Source organism: Macaca nemestrina, chromosome 3, assembly GCF_043159975.1.
Source record: "Macaca nemestrina isolate mMacNem1 chromosome 3, mMacNem.hap1, whole genome shotgun sequence".
NCBI lineage: Eukaryota > Metazoa > Chordata > Mammalia > Primates > Cercopithecidae > Macaca > Macaca nemestrina.
This window is the reverse complement of record NC_092127.1, coordinates 35,941,956-35,965,526: the sequence shown is the minus strand read 5'-3', so window position 1 is coordinate 35,965,526 and position 23,571 is coordinate 35,941,956. Positions and strand designations below refer to the sequence as shown.

Below are 23,571 nucleotides of genomic sequence, written 5' to 3'. Positions count from 1 at the left end.
GACTTCCTAAATTATTTTTTAAATTTTCATAAATTTAAGGTTCACACTTTCTATGGATTTTGACAAATGTATAGTTGTTATGTATCCACCATTATCGTATCACACAGAAGAGTTTCACCACTCTAAATTTCCTGTGCTTCACCTATTCAACCATGCTCCTTCCCTAAAGCCTTGGCAACCATGGATCTGTTCAGCAACTCTATAGTTGCGCCTTTTCTAAAATGTCATATAGGATGCAGTTGTACAGGATGCAGTCACACAGGACGGAGCCTTTTCAGACTGGCTTCTCTCACTCAGCAACATGCGTTTAAGATTCACCCCATGGTTTGGATGGCTTAATAGCTCATTCCTTTTCCTAAGGACTTTTTTTTTTTTTTTTTTTTTGGAAGCAGATGTACTGGTTCTATTCCCAGAGATTCTGACTTACTTGCTCTGGTGTGGGGCTTAGGCACTGATATGGGAATGGAGATTGTATCTCCTTACCTCAGTCACAAGAACATGCGCAAGTGTCTGTGGACACACAAGCGCGCGCACACACACACACACACACACACAATCCCTCATTAATCCAAGTCACTGGTGGCTGTACCCGTGGCTTGAGGCAGTGGTTTTTGTAGATTTGGTAGCTGGAATAAACAGACAGGATGACAAGATGTTAAGAACTGGTCGGGTTGGATCAGGTGAGAAGTTTCCCAAAAGCTAGTGCTTACAGACTTGGTTGTCTTGCCAGGTAAAGTCTCTTCTTCCTGGTCCACTTGAGAACAGCCACATATAATTCTAATCTTCCTTTTCTGTCCATAAACACAAGAGGCTTTGGGAATTTTCCAAGGAGTATAACTTCTGTTTTTTGTTGCAGAAACTGGGAATTAAAATGCTCCTTCCTGTGCTCACATTAAACCTTATAAGAAAGGCAGTTGTATTGTTCCAGCATTTCACCACAGAATTTGGGTTGCAGGCTTTAGGAAAAGAGTAAGATAGAGCCTATGGTGGAGGGGAAGGACAAATGCGGTGGGGAGGAAGTCAAGGTCATAGCCACTTAGGTCCTGCTCCAGAAATGGACGGAACACTCTAAAAGTTCACCCTTTTCTTACTACTTACGTTTTTTTTTTCTTTTTTTAAAAAAAATTTAATTTAATTTAAAGTTCTAGGATACATGTGCAGGTTTGTTGCATAGGCAAATGTGTGCCATGGTGGTTTGCTGCACCTATCAACCCATCAGCTAGGTATTAAGACCCACATGCCTTAGCTGTTTTTCCTGATGCTCTCCCTCCCGCTCCCCTGACAGGCCTCAGTGTGTGTTGTTCCCCTCCCTGTGTCCATCTGTTCTCATTGTTCAGCTCCCATGTACACGTGAGAACAGGCAGTGTTCGGTTTTCTGGTCCTGTGTTAGTTTGCTGAGGATGATGGCTTCTAGCTCCATCCATGTTCTTGCAAAGGACATGATCTCATTCCTTTTTATGGCTGCATAGTATTCCATGGTGTATATGTACCACACTTTCTTTATCCAGTCTATCATTGATGGGCATTTGGGTTGTTTCCATGTCTTTGCTTTACACTCATTTTCAACTTCACATCTGCCTGTGTACCAGGAGACACACATAGAGGACAGAGATGTGGAATTCTTGAAACTACTAAGTCATTCCTAGAGCTCTTAGTTTGTAAGTTTTTAGGAGATATGCATGAGTCAGACACAGATAAATGCCCTTGATATCTGAATCAGGAATACATCTAACTAGAAAGTATGTCCATTCTGAATTTTAATCTTAAAAGAGTTCAAAAAAAGAAAAGAAAAACAACTGTTAGGGATTAAAAAAATTCTAGGTAATAGTATAGAGTCAGAATACATCTAGCACACTTTTTATATCTTGTACTTCTATGCTATATAATGTAACTGGTATTTATAAGTATTACCCAGAGGCACTGTTGATTCTGAACTGTTTTATGCAGCATCAAATATAGTTTTTATTTGCATTAGACAGTGTTTCAGACAGAGCTAAAAGGTTTTAGTTATTGTTAATGTTTTACTAATCCTTAAATGTTGGCAATTGGAGTGTGCTAGATACAATAACACAAATAATTTGCATATTTTATTTTAAAAGATGCCTTATTCCACAAGTATCCTATATACATAAGACATGTATTTTCCAATTAATTAACAGAGACAATGTTTTGATGCAAGGAGAATTCAGGGAACAACTGGGCTAAGTGAACTAAAATAGTTCCAAAGGAAACGGTAATCAGTATATGGAGAAAGACTTATTTATTTCTGAAAATGGATGCGACATGTAAGATGAGACCATTTCTCCACGTGTCATAAATGGTTTCAGAAAATGAAAGCAACACTTACCCCTATAGTGGAAGCCATGTAGTCTGAGCAGATCTCGGCAAAGTCTCTCCCCATTACTCCATAGTAGAGGCCGTAGAACAAAGACACAATGCCAAAATCCATGGAATCTCTAGCTTTGATTCTGTTGAAAACAACAGTATAAGGAAATAAGAATGTGGCATATTTCAAAACAGCTGGAGTTTGGAAAATATTTCCTGTTGATAGTATCTAAGAGAACCTTGTGAGTATTTTTTTTTCATTTTTTTGTTTGATTTTTCTTTTTTTAAATGAAATAATTTAAAATTCTCTAAATTTCCCTCAAATTGTAGCACTCAGTGCCAACTGGACAAAGGAATTCTTGAGACAGCTTTCAAGCGCTTCTTAGGACTGCAGTGCCTAGACAAGCTGACTCTGACCAGTGGTTTCAGGCTCAGCTACAGGTAGGCCTCAGCAGCTTGTAACAGTTTCCATCTCCAGGCCACACCCCAGGTAACTCCAATGGGTAGATAACATTAAAAAGTACTAGAGCAATAGTTCTCAGCCCTAAACATAGGTTAGAATCACCCGGGAAAATTTAAAAGCACATTGACACATGGGCCCACCACCAAGGACTGGAGTTTAGTTGATCTGGGTTGGGGTCTGGACAGCAGTATTTTTGAAGAGCTTGTCAGTGATTGATTCTTTAATACAGCAAGGATTGAGTATGTCTGCTGTATAACTTAGATTTTTGTAAAATGCTTTCCAATGATCTTTCCTAACAAGTGCTTGAGATAGATATTATCACCCCCACTTTGCATGTGAAAACATGGAGACTTAGAAAACATTATTTGCTTGACACAACAATTGGTACATCACAAAACCACAAATCAAGCTCATATCTTGAAGCCCTTGATTACCATGCCAGAGTTGCTATGTACTAACTGAAAAAAACTTTTTGCAAGTTAAATCACATTTCAATTATACCAGGATTCTTTGTGATCATCCCCCCACCCAGTTTTTTTTTTCTCTTAATCGAAAGATCTCTTTTAAAAGTGAATAATGTGCCCTAAATTTAATTTGTGAATCTAAATAATTGCACATTTGTTTTGCTCTATCTATAAAACAATCTCAAATACCAGCAGTGAGCCTTGGTGGTTCTGATTGATTCAGGGAAGGGAGGAAAGTGTGGACAAGAGTTGGGTAGTCTGTCTCTAAAACCTATTTCTGTTTTCTGTTCATTGCAGGAAGAAATGGTGAAGGCAGACAGCTTTGTAGATTTAGAAGGTACAGATTTTTGGGTGATATGAACTGAGGCTTCCAACACATGTGGTAGCTTCATCCTTTCAGGATTTGTCTGGGTATATCTGAGAATTAGGACAGTGGGGGAAATGAAGAGTATCTTCCCTCCATGTCCAGGGAAATATGTATTTATAATTTTATTGGTAAAAAGTACAGTAACACACTTGTGGCCCTAGGAAAAAAGCTTAATACAATGATAATCATCAAGTAGTGAAAACAGAATAGTTACTTTTCTGAAGGGTTAAGTTTTTGTATGCCTTACTGTAGGAAAATTCATGAATGAGGATCTTGAAATCTTATGAGGTAATAGTCTTGGAACAGCTATCGTTCCTAGTGATTTCAAAAAAATTCTTATGAGTATTTTTATGTTCACTAAATAAACCAGTATAGAGAGTATGTTAAAAAAGATATTACAGTGTCTTTCTATATCCTAGCCTAGCAATAATAGATCTGTACAATTACTTTCTACCCCTTTTCTGCTAGAAAATGTTAGATGCTCCCACTCTGAAAGTTTTATGAAATGCTTATAAAATCAGATTGCTACACTGCCCTAGGGAGAGCCCTTTCACCCAGGGCTGACTCTCCCTCCAACTGCCTTCCCTATTTTCTGAGTAAAGGATTGATGATCTCTCCTTTTCAATTTCTGTTATGGTCCCAGAAGTTTACAGTAACTTTGATGTGAGAGCTATTCTGGGGGATTTGTATTTGAGCTGCTTTCCATAGGTACGCTTTGCATACCATAGTGTGGTATGTCTTCAATCCCCTTTCCAGGACACAGGCTGGTTACTCAGCCTCAGTTGTGCCCCTGAGAATGCCATCCACAGCATGTCTCAGCAACCACCTTAAGTGGGAGCACAGCTCTAGTCAAAGTAGTGGTTATCCCAACTTTCTTTGTCTCTCCCTAGACTTTCTTGCTCTTTTATACCTTTATTTCTCTTTCAATTTCTTTTTTAAAACTCCCAATCTATTAAACAATAGATATCGACATGTTTTCTATCCTTCAAATCTTTTTTATTTGTTTATTTGGTTTCCCAGCTTATATTTTTTTCCAGTTAAAATTATTTTTGAGACAAGGTCTGGCCATGTTGCCCAGGCTGGTCTTGAACTCCTGGCCTCAAGCAATCCTCCCACCTCTGCCTCCCAAGTAGCTGGGATTACAGGCACGAGCCATGGCACCCAGCCTCTTGCAATTTCTAAGCATTCACTTTTCCTCCTTTTCCAAGTATCCCCAACACAAGGCATTTCATGACTATCAGAAACCAAATTCAAGAGAGCAGTACTGTCCAATGGAAATACAGTCACAAATACAATTTTAAATTTTCTGTAGGTGCATTTAATATGTCAAACAACAACAACAACAAAAAACAGGTGAAATTAATCTCACTGATACATTTAAATTCTATCATTTCAAAATGTAATTGATATAAAATGTTTTTTATGTAAGTCTTTGAAATTCAGTATGTATTTTACACCTACAGTACATCTTATTTCATATTTTAGGTGTTCATTAGTCACATAAGCTAGTGGCTACTATATTGGACAACATAATTCTAGTGGTTTTAGATAAGAAGATATATATAAAAGGAGATCTAGGTACTTGAGAATTTCGTAGAAGAGAAATTAGTTTAGTAAGAATTACTCTAGCACAATTGTAGGTCCACTCTTAATAGTAATCTTTTAAATTTGCAGACCCAATATAAATTCTCCTTAAAGCTCCTAATTTTAAAAAATTATTTTGTAGGGTGCTTCTTTCTTCCCTTTCTATTGGTTTTCCCCAGACAAGACTATGTGTGGATATGTACTATAAAACATGTGTGCATGGAAAATTGTAGGGCCAGATGCTTCCGGATTAAGAGAACGTGACCAGGTGAGTGTGCCACGCAAGTGCTTGGAGATATTAATGTCTTAATTGGAGACACTTACTTGAAAAACAGATTGAATCCACACATTGTAAACATGATCGCCAAGTAACCCATAACACCAAATGCATAGCTGAGTTTGTAGATCAAAAGAAACCATTTGTAGACCAACCTGTGGAGTGAAAAATGGGGAGAAACACAGAACGTGGCATTATTAGAAAATATTTTGGCTTTTTCAAAGACTTATAAATCAGTTTTTAGTTTCTAAAATTATAACACACAGAACAGATATGTATAGCAATAAGCATTATATGAATAGAACTATCATGCTTATGTGTTTCTGTGTATATGCATATGTGAATTCTTTTTAAATTTGTCTACATCCCTCAGATGCTTCACTTAAAAATAGCCTTCAGGAAAGGTTACTTTTTCTGGGACCCTGCCTCCCCACACCACCCCCTTCTCATTTGGTCCTAGGGTTAAGCTTGAGTGGTTTCAGCAGGAGTGCCTTGGAGGTGAACAAAAAGTGGGATGAGAAGTCAAAGGGAAGTCCAGACCTTCTTCCCCAGGAGTTTTTCTTCCCTCTTGTTCCGTTGCCCCTTTTCCCCCAGCCCCAGTGCAGATATCACCAATAGTGGGCCCAGCCCTCATCCCATTTCCCCTCCACCCAAAGAGCCCTCCCCTAGCCCAGGGGATGAAATGATGGGTGCCCCAGGCTACTTCCTTCTGCTGTGTGGAAGGGTCCTGTGTGTACCCCAGCACCCTCTGTGACCTTCTAAGGCCTTTCCTTGTTCCCAAAGGGTCTAAGTGGAGAAGGAAAAGGATGAGGATGGAGGGTGATTGGAGAGAATATAGAAGGAAGCCCTCCCCTCTGCTGGTTTCCTTTTTCACTGGCAGTAAAGGCCCTTAGAAAAAAACTACAAGGACCACGTGACAGCTTCATGTCTAGGAAGACGGGGGAAGAGGTTGGGAGCCCAGTTCCATTCTTGGAGGGCCACAGCAGAGGGGCTATGCCCATTGGTACAAGAGGTGGTAGATGGAAAAGCTGGGGGCTTATCTTTGTTGCTCAAAGAAAATGAAGAGGTGGCTGGAATGCTGCTTACAAGGGTGTGCAATGGCAGAAGGCCCTGTTTGCCTCACAACCCTTTCCCTGCACATCCTCTTGGAGTCTCTTTTCTGCCTTTCGTCCCAAACTGCATTCGGAATCTTGTTCCAGAGATTTAGCCCCACCCTCTCACCCCCAAGCCCCGAGCCCTGTCTCTGACTCTCTCACCTTCCCCAGCTCACTCCCTGTTGGAGCCACTGTACCAAATGCTTAATATCTATGATATTACTAGTGTAAGGTTTCAATGTGATTTTAATAGGTGCTCTATTTCACTGAGTTCCAGTCAGAAGGGATCTTCTAAACATTATGGTTTAAATGGGTTATGGGCTAGCCCATGAAATGAGTTGTCATATACATCACTTCTATGGTGAAATGCCTTCTGCACTTCAAGCAACTGATATTCAAGGACAGTCTGTGCTGCCACCTCCTCCACCAGGTGTGATCCTGTCCCGGGGGGCAGTAGGCAGGGGTGAGCTACATGGGGGAGTGGGCAGGGGTGAGCTACGTGGGGGAGTGGGCAGGGGTGAGCTGCATGGGGGAGTGGGCAGGGGTGAGCTATGTAGAGACAGAAACTTGCATGGGCTGCAGAAGTTTGCTCAAATTACTGTGAGGCTGTGTGGCCTCAAAAGGAAGCCAGAGAAGGCTTTTGGGGTCTTTCTGCCACAGTGACTCTCGAGCCATGGGTTCTTTTCATTTGTCAGTACTGAGCAGCTTAGATCATTGCTCAGAGCAGCCAGATCAAGGCAGAAGTTTATGTTACTAAAAGTGGTGATGATGGAGAAACAGGCAAGCTCTGAGAAGGTCCCCTCTACTGGGCCCCCAACGCCTGCCAGTACCAGAATATGGTTCCTTGAACTCCACACACACTGGTGACCCATCTCCCTGCCTGAAGGGGCCTCTCTCAAACTTCTGCCAGCATTAGAGATGTTCTAGGACTAATAACCTTTAAACGGCAGGGTTTCTCTGTGCAAAGCAGTTTGTTGAGTTAATGAAGCCATAGCATGCTTTTGGGAGCAGGAGCTTTGTAGCCAAGTAGTTCTTTGGTCTGATCCAGGGCTTTGCTGCTTACTGCCCATGGGACTTTGGTCAATTTACTTGGCATTCCTTCCTATGATTGTCTAATTTATAACGTGAGGATGATAACACTAGCTCCTAAAGTTATTGTGAAGATTGTGTGAGCTAATGTATTGATGTTTATTGACTTGGCACACTAAATGCTCAATATGTCATATCACTGTTATGGATGTGTTCGATTTTCCAAATCTCAAGTCCCCCTTCTCCTGCCATTTTCATGCTTATTTGGGGAACCTATTTTCAGGAACAGTAGAGTCCAGAACTTCCTCGCTACCCAGACTTACACTGTAAGGCAGATAAGCCAGATAGATTGTGTAACTGCTTCAGAGCAGCCTCCAAAAGAAAAGCTTGGTCTTGGGTTGGATTTGATGTGATCCAGCCCAGCTCTTTGTGGCTAGTGTTTGTGTGTGTGTGTGTGTGTGTGTGTGTGTGTGTGTGTGTGTTTGAGGTAGAGTCTTGCTCTGTTGCCCAGGCTGGAGTGCAATGGCGTGTTCCTGGCTCACTGCAGCCTCTGCCTCTGGGTTCAAGTGATTCTCCTGCCTCAGCCTCCTGAGTAGCTGGGATTACAAGCACCTGCCACCACACCTGGCTAATTTTTGTATTTTTAGTCAAGACAGGACTTCACCATGTTGGCTAGGCTGGTCTCAAACTCCTGACCTCAGGCGATCCACCCACTTCGGCCTCCCAAAGTGCTGGGATTACAGGCATGAGCCACCACGTGTGTGGCTTATTTCTGACTCTGAACTTCACTGCTTGCCAGACAAACCAACTGTAGTTGAGAGGAAATTCACTTCCCCTTCTCTGGGCACCTTATCCTGAAACAACAGCTTGATGTGCTCTCAGAGAGGAACAGTAGGCTTTGAACTGCTGGTGCTCTCCAGCACTCCTCTCCACTGCTCTCAGGTCTGCCTTCTACAGCAATGCTGATTTCTTCACCCAGCTCCCCTCTCCTGTAATGAAGTCCTCTGCTTCCAAATGGAAGATAGTTAAAATGTGACTCACCTGTAATACAATAAGTAAGCAAAGATCCATGATAATTCTGGGGCCTATTGCCTCTTACATACAGGAGCTCCATCCTGACTGCTCTTCTAGAAGAGGCCCTACTTCACCTTGCTCACTGATGTCTCTTCAAATGGCAGCTAAGTTTGCTTTGTAATGTCAGTGGAGCCTCTTGACTCTAAGACGACTATCCTTTAGGGCTTGGAGTTGTGCAGGCAGGAAGAAGCTGAGAGGACATGCTTTGGGCATGGGAAAGAGAGTGGACATATGCAAGCCATAAAGGGTAATAAGGCAGCATTTGGGTATTTCTTGTAATAAAGTTCCTCTGCATTGCATGAACTGAAGTGCACAAAAACACTGCCTTTAGGTAGGGTAATTCATTATACAGTGGATAGGCAAACCATTCTCACAGAAATACAACATAGATTATATCCAGGGGATGAAAACAAGCACATTTTGATTCATCCCAAACTCAGAGCACTTTCACAAATCTTAAATAACTTAGAATATTTTCTAAGAAGGAGAAAGGTACCATACATTCACTTTACTGATTGATAAGCCAGACACTACAAGGGCTGTCCGAGACCCCAAATTGGCCAGTTTATAAGGTCTCCTACCAGCACCCCAGACCTCTTCCTTTTTAGTTTACTGGAACTAAACTAAAATACTCATAACATGAATTCATGTATTTGGATTTCCATTTTTATCATCACATTTATTTATCTGATTTCTCATTGGGTATTTTTCCTTCTCCTAACTTGAAGGAAAAGTTGACATACGTGTTTCCTACTTTTTTAGAGGATGAAAACAAATGTCTAAATAATCATAAAAGTATTTCACTGGAGCTTATGATGTATTCTCCCAAAAGGTCAAATTTAGCATTGTTTTATTACTATTTTCCATTTTATACACTTTATCTCATTCCAGTTTTATCTTGATGAGGTTTCGGATTTTACCCACAGAACAGGGAGTGTAAAAGCAAGCCTGCGGGCGCAGTATGTGAAGATAAGCACTTCGGAAAGATTTGTGAACAATACAATGGAGTTATACACATCTTTGGAGGCTGACAATGGTCATTAAAGTGACCATTGGAATATTAAAGCATCATTTGTTATTAGAGTAATAAGTTGTCTATGACTTATGATTTATCATATATTTTCAGGTTGAAACACAACTTTCAACTCTTGCTTTATTTTAAAATGTGTGACACAACGTATAGTGGAATGAAGCAAAATGCTGAGGTAAAAATAAACTTGCAAATAATGCTCTAGAAATTTTAAACAATAGTTTCACTTCCCTTTCTTCTGCATTTCACTAGCTAATATCTGAAGTAATAAATTTTACATGCATATCTGAACTGCCATTAAATAATGAAGGCAAACTAACAGCAGTGAAGCTAATTTCTCAAGAGTTTTGCTACCAAAGGTAAAAGACAAGTAAAAGAAATGTAACGCCCCCACTCCCCAACCCAGGAAAATGGCTATAAAATATGCTTTTTAATATTTAAAAGAAAGGGGCTCCTGGGGAGAGAATGTATGGAATACATACCGTGGTGTCCTTCCTGAGAGGGGTTTTCGGGTAGCTCTGAAGAGGATGTAACTGGTAATAACGGAGAACATCCCCCACATAGACAGAAACCGCCACCAGTATAGTTTTATCGTGAAATATAAGGGGACAATCCACATCTGCAACAAGGTCACCAGCTGTCATAGAAATGAACAGAAAGTCTCTTTCAATGACCAAGTGCCTGAATGGCATCTCCATTATTAAATGAGTCCGAAGCATCTCTGGGAGAACCACCTTCACCATCATGTCTGTACCATGCAACTGCTTCAACATCAAACTGTAAGCTTCCTTAGACAGGCCAGGCCATGGAAAGTACGGGCACAATTGTCTGAAAATTCCAATGGGAAACAATCCAAAATCCCCGCCTTCTGTCACTTCCTTTCGTCTGACTATTTTAGATAGGGCCTCCACAGAGATGTGATTTTGGACAAGGGAGCCTCACTTTAGTTGTATAATTGGGGGTACTGATGCTTGCACTGCTTCCCTGCACTGACTGAGGCGGGGTTCAAACAAGATCAGGAATGGAAAGCACTCTGAAAACCATACTGCACTACACACAGCCCAGGGGCTTTGTTTCTGTCATGTGCTCGTATGAAAGTGACAGCAATGTCAAAGGAGGAAGTGGAGGTCAGAGTTTCAGAGAAGCCCCTGGGATTGTCTTCTGCCCGCAGTCCCTGGGCACTCTGCAAGGTTTCCTGTTCATTTGGTGCATAAATCCTTGGTGACCTATGCCATTGACCTGAGTCCAAGTAGCCTTCAGAGGGTCCTTTAATCTGGTGCCATTCCCATAGGTCAGGGAGCAGGGCAGAGTGAACTGTCTCTGGGTCACTGATGTGATATGGTTACCATAGCTACCCTCCTACTTTTCAAACCAGGCCAATACCAGCTAGTCAACCCTCTTGGGAAAAGCAGACAGCTTTAATCAATAGCAATATCCTTTGGTCTTTTATGTTTTCTCGCATTCAGACTAACCACCTGTTATTTGCTCAGAATGAATATAAGGGGAATGGCAAAGAGGTTTTTGTTTCAAGGGTGTACGTTAACTAAGTTTTAGTGACAGCCTGCAGTGCTTTGTTGAGGATTCTGAGTCTGGATCCTGCTTTAGTGGTAGAGTCTTATGATCAGTTAATGAAGTCTGCCAGCAATGTGGGAAGAGTGGTTAGAGCTTGCTTATCGCATATTCATCATCCTGAGTATTAAAAAGGCTGCTGCCATTTGTTTTCTTTACCTTCTCAACCTTCGCAATAGAAAAGGGAGGCTTAGAACAAAAGATCTATGGATATATTGTTGGGTCCTTTAAATAGGTCTTGGTGATAATAGTCTAAGGTCAATAACCAAAGCTCTTGGACAGGACTTCAAGATAGAAATGAGAAAGGCAAGGCCAGAGCCATTCTTCTTTCAGTATCAGATAAGAAGACATTTCCCAGGCTCATCATTCTCCTTTGATGGCTTCATCCTCATAAATGATCTGAAGTCTTCTTCGAATTGCTCTGAATCTTCTTTCAGAGAACCCTAGAGTTGCTATCATAGATATGCACTTGAACAAAAACATACACGGAGCAAGTCTGAGGTGAGTATCTGAGGAGTTCGGGAGCAAATCCTATAACTTACATTTTTTTTTTTTTTTTTTTTTTTAACTTCAAGGAATACTTTCAGGGGGAAAAAAAAACTCTTTACTGTTGCCTCCATTTATCAGATAACTGCTTTAATTTTCCATCCTACTTTGTGGGTGTGGAAAATGAATGAGTTAGCACCTTTATGAAACTGATATAAATACACGTACATACATAGGAAAAACAAGCTTTACTCAAGGAAGTAGAATAGTTTTTAAGAGGACCCAAAACCACATGCTAAGTAACCAAGACTCAAGATGTGCTTACTTAAGCATTCAGCAACTTTGACCCTCTGCTATTGACAGTAAAAGTATGCAGCACCATGGCCAGGTGTGGTGGCTCATGCCTATAATCCCAGCACTTTGGGAGGCTGGGGTGGATGGATTTCTTGAGCTCAGGAGCTTGAGACCAGCCTGGGCAACATGGCCAAACCCTGTCTCTACAAAAATTAGCCAGGCATGGTGGTACATGCCTGTAGTCCCAGCTACTCAGGAGGCTAAGGTGGGAGGACCACCTGAGCCCCTGAGGTCGAGGCTGCAGTGAGTTGGGATTGTGCCACTGCACTGGGTGACAGAGTTAGACCCTGTCTTAAAAGAAAATGTGTAGCCCCTTAACAAAAATCTCATCAGCATATTGGTCATTTATTTTCTGTAGCTGATTTTGGAGATAGTTCTCTATCATAAATTATGCATTTGCTGACTTAAAAGTTCACTTCTGGTGAACTTTTAAAGAAGGAAATGGACATGAACTTCATCTTTCAAAGTCTGATCATCTGTTATTTGCATTTGTCATCTATTTTAAGAATTTGATTCATTTTTACATTTCCCCATAAAAATCCTGGAGTTTTTTTAAAATAAAAACTTGAGTTGGTTCATTTTAACTCAGTGGAACTATTATGCTCTTATTTTTGTACTTTAGATCTAAACCAAAATATAAGACTAATCAATTTCTTCTAATCTATGGAGTTACAATCCATGATAGTTTGGAGCTATAGCTGGACTATATTTTAATAAAACCAGTTCTCTTCCTATAGATCTATAAGTATGAACAATTTCTAGAAGACGTCAAATTTCTCTTGATGCCTAGATTTAATTAATAGTGAATAACAATATTCAATGCACAGACATGTTACTTTTAAAAATAGACTTTGGAGATCAAAAAGGAAAAGAAAGCAAAAAATCATTTGAATGTATTATGTATGCAAATATTTTATTTCTTAACTATCTTTAAAATGCAAGCCAGCACCATATTTTCTCAATATATGAAGGGAAAGTTCAGAAATTTGCTCTGTGAATTCAATGATTGCATGGGTAGTCATTTTGAAATGAGAGACACATTTCATATCAATTTAAAAGATTCTTTAACCATGTCCAGAGTAGTTAAAAGTTCTCATTTTAAATAGTAACTGCCATATGTGAAATGTAGGAATGCTGTCCCTCATAAACAAACACATGAAATACGTGAAATCGAGGCACATACATGGAAAGAAGGAAGCCTGGCATCTGGAACTCATTAATAATGCCACAGGGGTCACCATCTGGGCATGTGTGTATAAAACACATCTGCACTACTGGCGACGGGTAGCTCATGCATCTGGATCACATCACTCACATTCTCCCCAACCACATATCATAGCAGGAGGAATTTCCTGATGAATCAGATGCTGCCCAAAAGTACCATTTTTTTTTTTTGGGTTGCCATGCACATAATGAATCTGAAAAGAATTACAGATCAAGCCAAAACAAAGATACCTTTCATTTGTCTAATTGTACAGAATGATGAATGGGCCGTGCAATATTAAAAGAAAGAAGGAAAGAGAAGGAAAGAAAGAAAGAAAGAAAGGAAAAAAGAGAGAGAGACAGAGGGAGGGAGGGAGGGAGGGAGGGAGGAAGGAAGGAAGGAAGGAAGGAAGGAAGGAAGGAAGGAAGGAAGGAAGGAAGGAAGGAAGGAAGGAAACAAGGGAAAAAAATAAATAAATTATGTGTGTTCATTTCCTTTGCACTGCAAATCCCAAACTATCTGCAATCATTTGTGTGTGGAGGGTGGTGGGATGGTGGAGGGAGGGCAGAGGTGTGCTCAGAGGTAAGCAGAAAATTATCATAAAAATAAACAGGAAACAATGCTGCTATCAGTAAAAGACAATGAAGGAGAGTGTGAATATAAAGCAAGTAGGAAGAAAGTATGGGTGGGCACGTGGTGACTCATACCTGTAATCTAGGACTTTGGGAGGCCGAGAGGGGTGGATCAGTTGAGGCCAGAAGTTTGAGACCAGCCTGGGCAACATGGTGAAAGCCCATCTCTACCAAAAATACAAAAATTAGCTGGGTGAGGTGGCACGTGCCTGGAATCCCAGCTACTTGGGTGGCTGAGGCGTGAGAGTTGTTTGAACCTGGGAAGCGGAGGTTGCAGTGGGCCGACATTGTGCCACTGCACTCCAGCCTGGGCAACAGAGCAAGACTCTGTCTCAAAAAAAAAGAAGAAGAAAGTATGGAAATGGAATGTTGGCATACAAAGATTCCTTAGATTTTCAGTTGGTTCACTTTTTTAATCTCCACATAAATCTAGATGGCTGATTTTGTTATTTAAACTTTTAAAGGAGATTCTGCAATGTTATGTACATATGTATTTAAGTATGTATATATTTTTGTCTTGCCTCATTTTAAAAAGATTTGAGCAGACACAATGCTTTATTGGCCCAGTAATATTTTCTAGTATTTCACAGCTATTAATAGGCAGGAAGTTTGATTTAAATAGACCAATGCTTCAATCTGGAAAATTATTTGCACTGTATTGAGGCAAGTTAATAGTGTGTCTGAAACCCAAGTTCTGGGGATGTAGTCATCAGGCCTTCTACTGATTTGTGGAGTAAGAGAAGGATTCTTTTTTGGCACTCTCCTGTCTACCTACTGCAGATATGGAAAGTAACTGCACATAAAGCAAGGTGGAGAGGGTGATGTTGAATGAAATTTTATTTCCAGTTAAATGCTGTTCAAAGCATTTGGAAATGATTTAACTTTGAGGCTTTGCCTACATCTATAACATATCAAGATTACCAGCTGGAAAGGGAAAAATTCAAACGCCCAGATGCTTGGACTATGCTGTGCTAAAAACGTGACTATTTGAAAACACCCAGGTATTTATAGTATCCCACATAAAATAAGAATTTTCTACCTTCTTTCCACTTTTGACATCACATAGGAGCAGTTAACATATTTCTATACTTTATTTTCTAAATAAACCATTTCTTTTGCTTTAGGTATTTATAATAAACTGCTCTGATGTACACAGCTCCTACAGACCACAGAACATAATCTATCTACACAAATTTAAAGGACCACTTCAGAAGACGGGCATACTTGTTAAAAAGTTGTGTCTGAAAATATTCTGAGCTTTTTGAATTAGTCCATGTCCTCTTTAAGTACATGATCTGAATTATGCATAAAAGAATGTGAAAATAATAATCCTTTATAATAAATAATACCTTCAGGGTAAAAATAATATGCATACATAATAATACATTAAGTGTACAAAGCTTTTACACATATTACTATAAGTGCACTTCCTACTTTTTTTTCTAATTTCCATCCCTTGCTTTTCTGTAAACTCCCATTCCAACAGTAAGTAACCTGGCTGCTATTTACTTAATTGTTCAATTCCTGTATACATACACAGCAGTATGGTAACTATTAACTTGTATCCCCATGGGGAACAATTTTATCAAGTGGAATACAGTGCTTTTGTGCAGTTCCTATTGCCTTCCTCGTACAGACTGTTCATTTCCAAAGTTACTTAGAGAGGGGATGATACTTTTTCCCTCTCTACCCTTCAGCGAGGTTGTTTTCCATATTTTTAAGGCAGTTAGATCCTCTTGCACAGTCTGCATTTCTCCCTGGAATCCCCCAACCTCCTAAATGATTCTTAAACATGTTCATATTTTAAAGTCTGGTTTTTGTGCTGTACAGGTCTATGACATTTGACAAATGCATAATATATTGTACCCACAAATACAATATTACACAAACTAATTTTACTACTCTAAAATTCCTGACCTATTTATTTTCCTCTCTTCCCCCCAAATCACTGATTGTTTTACTGTCTCTATAGTTTTGTGGTTTTCAGAATGTCATATCATTGGAACCATACAGTATGTAGCTTTTTCATACTGGTTTGTTTCACTATGACTTGTTTCACCAAAGTTCATCCACGTCTTTTCATGACATGATAGCTTATTTCTTTTTATTATTGAATAGTATTCCATTGCATGAATGTACCACAGTTTATTTATCCAGCTTTTAAAGGATATCTTGGTTGCTACCAGTTTTGGGCGATTATGAATAAAGGTGCTGTAAATATTTGTATGCAGGTTTTTGTGTGAATGTAGGTTTTCAATTTAACTGGGTAAATACCCGGTAGAGCGATTATATAGTAAGCCTATGTTTAGCTGTGTGGGAGACTGCCAAACAGCCTTCAAAAATAGCTTTACCATTATTTGCATTCCCAACAACGAGAGTTCCTGCTACTCCACATTGTCATCAGTATTTGGTATTGTCAATTTTTTGAATTTTAGCTATTCTAATAGGTGTATAGTGTTAACTCATTATTATTGCTTTAATTCTCTAATGACACATGACGAGATGATGAGCTCCTTTTTATATGCATATTTGCCATCTGTAAGTTTTCCTTAGTAGGAATTAATTAATTACATGTGTAATTAATTACATAAGTTAATCCAGATCTTTTGCCTTTTTAATGAGTTGTTTTCTTGTGGTTGAGTTTTAAGTATATTTTAAATATATTTAAGTATATTTTGGATACAAGTCCTTTATCAGATATATGTGTTTGCAAATATTTTCTCCAAGTCTGGCTTGTTTTTACATTCTCTCTTTTTTTTTTTTTTTGAGACGTTGTTTCGCTCTGTTGCCCAGGCTGGAGTGCAGTGGCGTGATCTCGGCTCACTGCAAGCTCTGCCTTCCGGGTTCACGCCATTCTCCTGCCTCAGCCTCCTGAGTAGCTGGGACTACAGGCACCCGCCACCACACCCAGCTAATTTTTTGTGTTTTTTAGTAGAGACAGGGTTTCAACATGTTAACCAGGATGGTCTGGATCTCCTGACCTCATGATCTGCCTGTCTCGGCCTCCCAAAGTGCTGGGATTACAGGCTTGAGCCACTGCTCCTGGCTTCATTCTCTTAACAGTATCTTTTCCATAGTAGTTTTTAATTTCAATAAAATCTACCTTATTTATATTTTCTCTCATGGATCATGCTTTTGGTACCATAGCTAAAAACGCATCATCAAATACAAGTAAACCTAGCTTTTTTTCCTGTGTTATCTTCTCAAAGTCTTATAGTTTTGCATTTTACATTTAGGCCTAAGATCCATTTTGAATTAATTTTTCTAAAAGGTGTATTGTATGTTCTGGGTCTGTGTCTATTTTTTTTTTTGCATGTGAAAATCCAGTCGTTCCACAATCATTTGTTGGAAAGACTATCCTTTCTCTATTGAATTGCCTTTGGTCCTTTGTCATGGATCAGTTGACTGTATTTGTTTGGGAGTCTATTTGTGGGCTCTGTATTCTGTTCCATTGACCTATGTGCCTATTCTTTCACCAGTACCATGCTGTATTTATCACTGCAGCTTTACAGTAAGTCTTGAAATTGGGCACTGTCAGTCCTCCAACTTTGTCTTTCAGTGTTGTATTATCTATTGTAGGTCTTTTGCTTTTCCACATAAACTGTAGAATCAGTTTGTTGATTTACACAAAGTACCTTGCTGAGATTTTAGTTGAGATTGTGTTTAATCTATAGATCAAGTCAGGAAGACTGGACATATTAATGATATTGAATCTTCCAATCTATGAATATGGAATAATCTTTCCATTAATTTATATCTCTTTTCTCTGTATAGATCCTGTACATATTTTGATAGATTTATGCCTAAGTATTTGTATTTTTCTGGTGCAACTGTAAATGGTATTGTGTTTTAATTTCAAATTCCAGTGGTTAATTACTGGTAACAATCGACTTTCGTATATTTACTTTGTATCTTCCAACCGTGCTATAATCACTTATTATTTCCATGAGTTTATATTGATTCTTTGAGATTTTCCATACAGACAATCATGTAAGATTGTTTTAATTTTTCTTTCTAATCCGTATAGCTTTTATTTTCTATCTTGCTGCACTAGCAAGGACTTCCCTGTACAATGTGGAATAGAAGTGGTGAGAGAGGACATTCTTTCCTTCTTCCTCATCTTAGAGGGCAATCATCTAGTTTCTCACCGTTAAGTATGCTAGTTGTAGGCTTTCCATAGGCCTCTTTATCAAGTTGGGAAATTCCCTTCTATTCCTACTTTGCTGAGAGTTTTACATGAATGCATGCTGGACCTTGCCAAATGCTTCTGCTACGTCTACTGATAGGATCATAGGACTTTCTTCTCTTGCCTCTTGATGAGATTATTTACATAAATTGATTTTTAATTGTTGAGCCAGTCTTTCATATCTGGAATAAATCTCACTTGATTGTGGTGTATAATTTATTTTATACATTGTTGGATTTGATTTGCTAATATTTTGATGAGGATTTTTGGATTAATGTTTTTGAGAGATTTTGGTTTACAATTTCCTTTTCTTGTAATGTCTTCATATGGTGAGTCTTGAAATTGGGCAGTGACAGTCATCCCACTTTGTCTTTCTGGTTTTTTTATGAGGGTAATGCTGGTCTCAATGAATGAATTTGCAAGTACTCCTTCTGTTTCTATTTTCTGGGAGAGATTGTAGAGAACTGGTATCATTTCTTCTTTAAATATTTGGTAGAATTTACCAGTGAAACTATCTAGACTTGGTGCTTCCTTTTTTGGAAGGTTATTAACTATTGATTGAAATTTTAAAATGATATAGGCCTATTCAGTTCATCTATTTCTCCTTGTGCGAGTTTTGGTATAGTTTGCATCTTTCAAAGAATTAGTCCACTTCATCTAATTTATCCAAATTTGTGGGCATAGAATTGTTTGTAACCTTTTCTTTTTATGTCTACGGGATTAGTAATGATGATCTCATTTTCTTTTCTCTTTTTTTTTAGGGAGACAGGGCCTCACTCTGTGACCCAGGCTGGAATGCAGTGGCACAATCATAGCTCACTGTAACCTCTAACTCCCGGGCTTAAGCAATCCTCTTGCCTTAGCCTCCTGAGTAGCTAGGACTACAGGCACATGCCATGACGCCTGGCTAATTTTCAAATTTTTGTAGAGATGGGGTCTCATTATGTTGCCCAGGCTGGTCTTGAACTCTTGGCCTCAAGTGATCCTCCCACCTTAGCCTCCCAAGTGCTGGGATGACAGGTGTGAGTCACTAAGCCTAGCCCAATTTTCTTCAATAATATTAGTAATTTGTGTTTTCTCTCTTTTTTTTTCTTGGTTAGTCTGGCTAGAGGTTTATTAAATTTATTGATCTTTTCAAAGAACCAGCTTTTGGTTTTATTGTGTTTCCTCTACTGATTTCCTATTTTTAATTTCATCGATTTTTGCCAAAATTTCTATTATTTATTTTCTGTTTGTTGTAGGCATGATTTACTCTTCCTTTTCTAGTTTCCTCAGGCGGATTCTTAGATTATTGATTTTAGACCTTTCTTCTTTTCTAATATATGCATTCAATGCTATAAATTTCCCTCTAAGCACTGCTTTTGCTGCATCCCAGAAATTTAGATAAGTTGTATTTTCATTTTCATTTAAATTATTTGAAAATTTCTCTGGAGTTTCTTCTTTGACCCATGTGTTATTTAGTATTGTGTTATTTAATCTGCAAATATTTTGGAATTTTCCATACTATCTTTCTGTTATTAATTTCTAGTTTAATTCATTGTGGTTTGAGGGCATAGATTGTGCAATTCAAATTTATTTTGGAGTCTTTTACGGTTCAGCATGTCGTGTATTTTGGTGAATGTTCCATGTGATGTCAAGAAGAATATATACTCTGTTGTTGTTGGATGAAGTATTCTATAAATGTCATTTAGAGCAAGCTGATGAATGGAACTTTCAAGTCAATTATGTCTTTACCAATTTTATGCCTGCTTGATCTATCAGCTACTAGAAGAGACGTATTAAAATCTTTAACTATAATAGTCAATTTGTTGATTTCTCTTTGCAGTTCTATCAGTTTTTGTCTCATGTATTTTGATGCTCTTTTGTTAGATGCATACATATTAAGGATATCTTCCTGAATAACTGACCCTTTTATCATTATGTAATTTCTTTCCTTCCTTCCTTCCTTCCTTCCTTCCTTCCTTCCTTCCTTCCTTCCTTCCTTCCTTCCTTCCTCTCTCTCTCTCTCTCTCTCTCTCTCTTTTTTTTTCAGGCAGAGTCTCACTCTGTTGCCCAGGCTGGAGTGCAGTGGAGAGATCATGCCTCATTGCAGCACTGACCTCCTGGGCTCAAGCAACTTTCCCATCTCAGCCTCTGGAGTAGCTGGGACTACAGGAGCATGCTATTATGCCCGGCTAATTTTTAAATTATTTATAGAGATGGGGTTTCATCATGTTACCCAAGCTGGTTTTGAACTCCTAGGCTCAAGTGATCCTCCCTCCTCAGCCTCCAAGTAGCTGGGACTACAGGTGCAAACCGCTACATCTGGCTATTTTTTTTTTTTTTGTAGAGATAGGGTGTCACTTTGTTGCCCAAGCTGGTCTCGAGCTCTTGGCTCAAGCAATCCTCCTACCTTGGGCTCTCAAAGTGCTGGAATTACAGCTATGAGCCACTGTGCCAAGCCAAATGCCCTTTCTTATCCCTGCCAATTTTCCTTGTTCTGAAGTCCACTTTGTCTGAAATTAATATAGCTGGTTCAGCTTTCTTTTGATTAGTGTTAGTATGGAATATCTTTTTCCAAATCTTTACTGTTGATATATCTGTAACAACATATAATTGCATCTTGTTTTTGAAAATTAATCCACTCTGACAATCTTTGTGTTTTAATTTTTATATTTAGACCATTCACATTTGAAGTGATTATTGATATAGTTGGATTAATATCTACCATGTATGTAACTATTTTCTATTTGTTGCACTTTCCTTGCATCTCTCTCTCTCTCTCTCTCTCTCTGCCTTCTCTGGTTTTAACTGGATATTTTATGAGATTCCATTTTCTCTCCTCTATTACTGTATCAATTAGGCTCCTTTACAATTATTTCTAGTGGTTTCTCTACAGTTTGCAAAATACATCCATAACTAATCCAAGTCCATTCTCAAATAACACTATACACCTTTATTGGTATTATAGGTACCTTATAACAGAAATCTCAATTCCTCCCTCCCATTTCTTATAATACTGCTATCATTCATTTCAGTTATCCATATAACATAATCACCCAATACATTGTTCCTATTTTTACTTTGAACAATTAATTTATTAGAGGAATTAAGAATAAGAAATAGGGCTGGGCGTGGTGGCTCATGCCTGTAATCCCAGTTCTTTGGGAGGCCAAGGTGGGCGGATCATGAGGTCAGGAGTTTGAGACCAGCCTGACCAACATGGTGTAACCCTGTCTCTACTAAAAATACAAAAATTAGCCGGGTGTTGGGGCAGGCGCCTGTAATACCAGCTACTTAGGAAGCTGAGGCAGGAGAATCACTTGAACCTGGGAGGTGACGGGTACAGCGAGCCGAGATCACGCCATTGTACTCCAGTGACACAGTGAGACTCCACCTCAAAAGAAAAAAAAAAAAAAAAAGAAAGAAAGAAAGAAAAAGTTTTATTTTATCTCTATTTATTCTTTCTCTGACACTCTTTCTTTATGTAGATTATCTGCGTTTCTGGCCCAAATCACTTTACTTCTTTCTGAAGAACTTTTAAAAAACATTTCCTACAGGTCAGAACTACTGGTAATGAATTCCTCATTTTTTGTTTGCCTGATAAAGTCTTTATTTCTCTTTCACTTTGAAGTGAATTTCTCTGGATATAGAATCCTAGATTGCTGGGATTTTTTCTTTCAATACTTTAATATTTTACTTCACTTTCTTCTTGTTTGCATGGTTTGTTTTTTCCCCTCTCTGGCTGCTTTTAAGGTTTTCTCTTCATCTTTGGCTTTCTGTAATGTGAATTTGACATACCCAGGTATAGATTTCTTGGCATTTACCCTACTTGGTGTTCTCTGAGTTTCTTGGATTTGTGGTTTGGTGTCTCCTTAATCTTGAAAAATTATTGGTCATTATTATTTCAAATATTTTTTCAGTTCCATTATCTCTTTCTTCTCCTTTTGCTATTCCAGTATGTGTATGTTATGTTTTTTGAAAATGTTCCATAGTTCTTAGATATTCTGTTCTATTTTCTTTTCACTCTTTTTTTCTCTTTGCATCTCATTTTGGGACGTTTCTACTGACATTATCTTCACATTTACTGATTCCTTCCTCAGCTTCATCCAATCTATTGATGAGGCCATTCAAGACATTCTTCCCTTCTGGTACTATTTTTTTTTGTTTTATTTTTAGCATTTTAAAAGGTTCTTTGTAAGTGTCCACTTCTCTGATTACATTACCCATCTATACTTGGATGTTGTCTACTTTTTCCATTAGAGATCTTAGCATATTAGCCATCATTAAGTTTTATTTTATTTTTAAATGAAAAATAATAATTGTATATATTTATGAAGTACAATGTGATGTTTCTGTACATGTATACATTGTGAAATGATCAAATCAGGCTAATTAGCATATCTATCACCTCAAATATTTATCATTTTTTTGCAGTGAGAACATTTAAAATCCTCTCTTAGCTATTTTGGGACATACGATACGTTAATGTTAACCCTATAGTCACCACGCTGTGCAATAGAATACCAGAACTTATTCCTCATATCTAACCAAAACTTTGTACTTGTTTACCAATAATAGCTCCCCTTTCCCCATCTACCCACCCTCCTATGGCCTCTGGTAACCACCATTCTACTCTACTTCTGTGAGTTTGACTTTTTAATCATAATTATTTTAAATTCCTAGTCTGATAATTCCAAAATCTCTGCCATATCTGAGTTTGGTTCTTTGTCTCTTCAGACTGTGTTTTTTTCCTCCTACTAGCATGACTTGTAATATTTGGTTGAAAAGCAGACATGATGTATTAAGTAATACAAGCTGAGATAAACAGACCTTTAGTGTGAGGTTTTATATTAATTTGGCTAGGAGTTGGGCTGTGTTTAATGTTTGCTGTAGTTGTAGGTGTCAAAGTCTTCAATTTCCACTAGTGTCCTTGTTTCTGTCTCTGCTGTTGTCTTTGGGTTTCCCTAAACATTCCTTCTTATATAGAGTCTAAGGCTTACAGCTCTTTCAGCTGTAACCTTTGGCTATTACACTGGACACCTGTTGATGTGGTGGCAGGGTGTAAGGGTAGTGGGAGCATTCTGTTATCATATGGTTAAGTCTCTTTCAGGCCTGTGTCCCTGGGGTGGCCTTTACAAGTGTTTCTCAACTATTTTGTTTCCCCTTAGGTGACACAGGAAGGCTAGAGGAAGCTGGAGTTGGGTTATTTCTCTCCCCTCATATTGGACGAGGCTCTTATTAATCTTTTCCCTTGCTGTGGTAGGCCTTGTTATGGAGAACATTCTGGATCTGGTTCAAAGTGGTCACTTTTCCCCTCCCCTGCTGGAAGCATGAGAACACTTCTTGGGTTTTCATCATAGGAACCTGGTGGGGTAGCTGGAGGTAAAACCTAAACAAAATGTGGGGTCCCTGACTGTGGCTCCCAGGAGTTTTTCACTCTCACACTACTTT

The 23,571-nt window shown here is 38.8% G+C and overlaps 1 protein-coding gene and 1 long non-coding RNA gene across 5 annotated transcripts in view; one reads left to right on the top strand and one right to left on the bottom strand.

The window, feature by feature from the left end:
* The window catches only part of LOC105463505 (ring finger protein 175), a 49,306-nt gene that overhangs the window by 7,644 nt on the left and 18,091 nt on the right, over window positions 1–23,571 (bottom strand). For all 3 annotated transcript variants that reach the window (XR_976374.3, XM_011710637.2, XM_011710638.2), the window contains exons 4-6: window positions 10,190–10,344; window positions 5,528–5,635; window positions 2,348–2,468 (exon numbers count right to left, since the gene is read on the bottom strand). Coding sequence is in view for 2 of the 3 variants with exons in the window: in XM_011710637.2 (XP_011708939.2) it covers window positions 2,348–2,468; window positions 5,528–5,635; window positions 10,190–10,344 (384 nt within the window). In the remaining variant the exon portion in view is untranslated. The remainder of the gene's footprint in view (window positions 1–2,347; window positions 2,469–5,527; window positions 5,636–10,189; window positions 10,345–23,571) is intronic.
* Window positions 2,462–9,745, top strand: LOC105463504 (uncharacterized). 2 transcript variants are annotated; one of them, XR_011620899.1, is made up of 5 exons: window positions 2,462–2,567; window positions 2,656–2,815; window positions 3,550–3,589; window positions 5,346–5,471; window positions 9,569–9,745. It is a non-coding gene; the product is annotated as an uncharacterized lncRNA (long non-coding RNA). The 2 variants fall into 2 exon arrangements; XR_976373.2 differs by having other exon boundaries at window positions 2,462–2,815.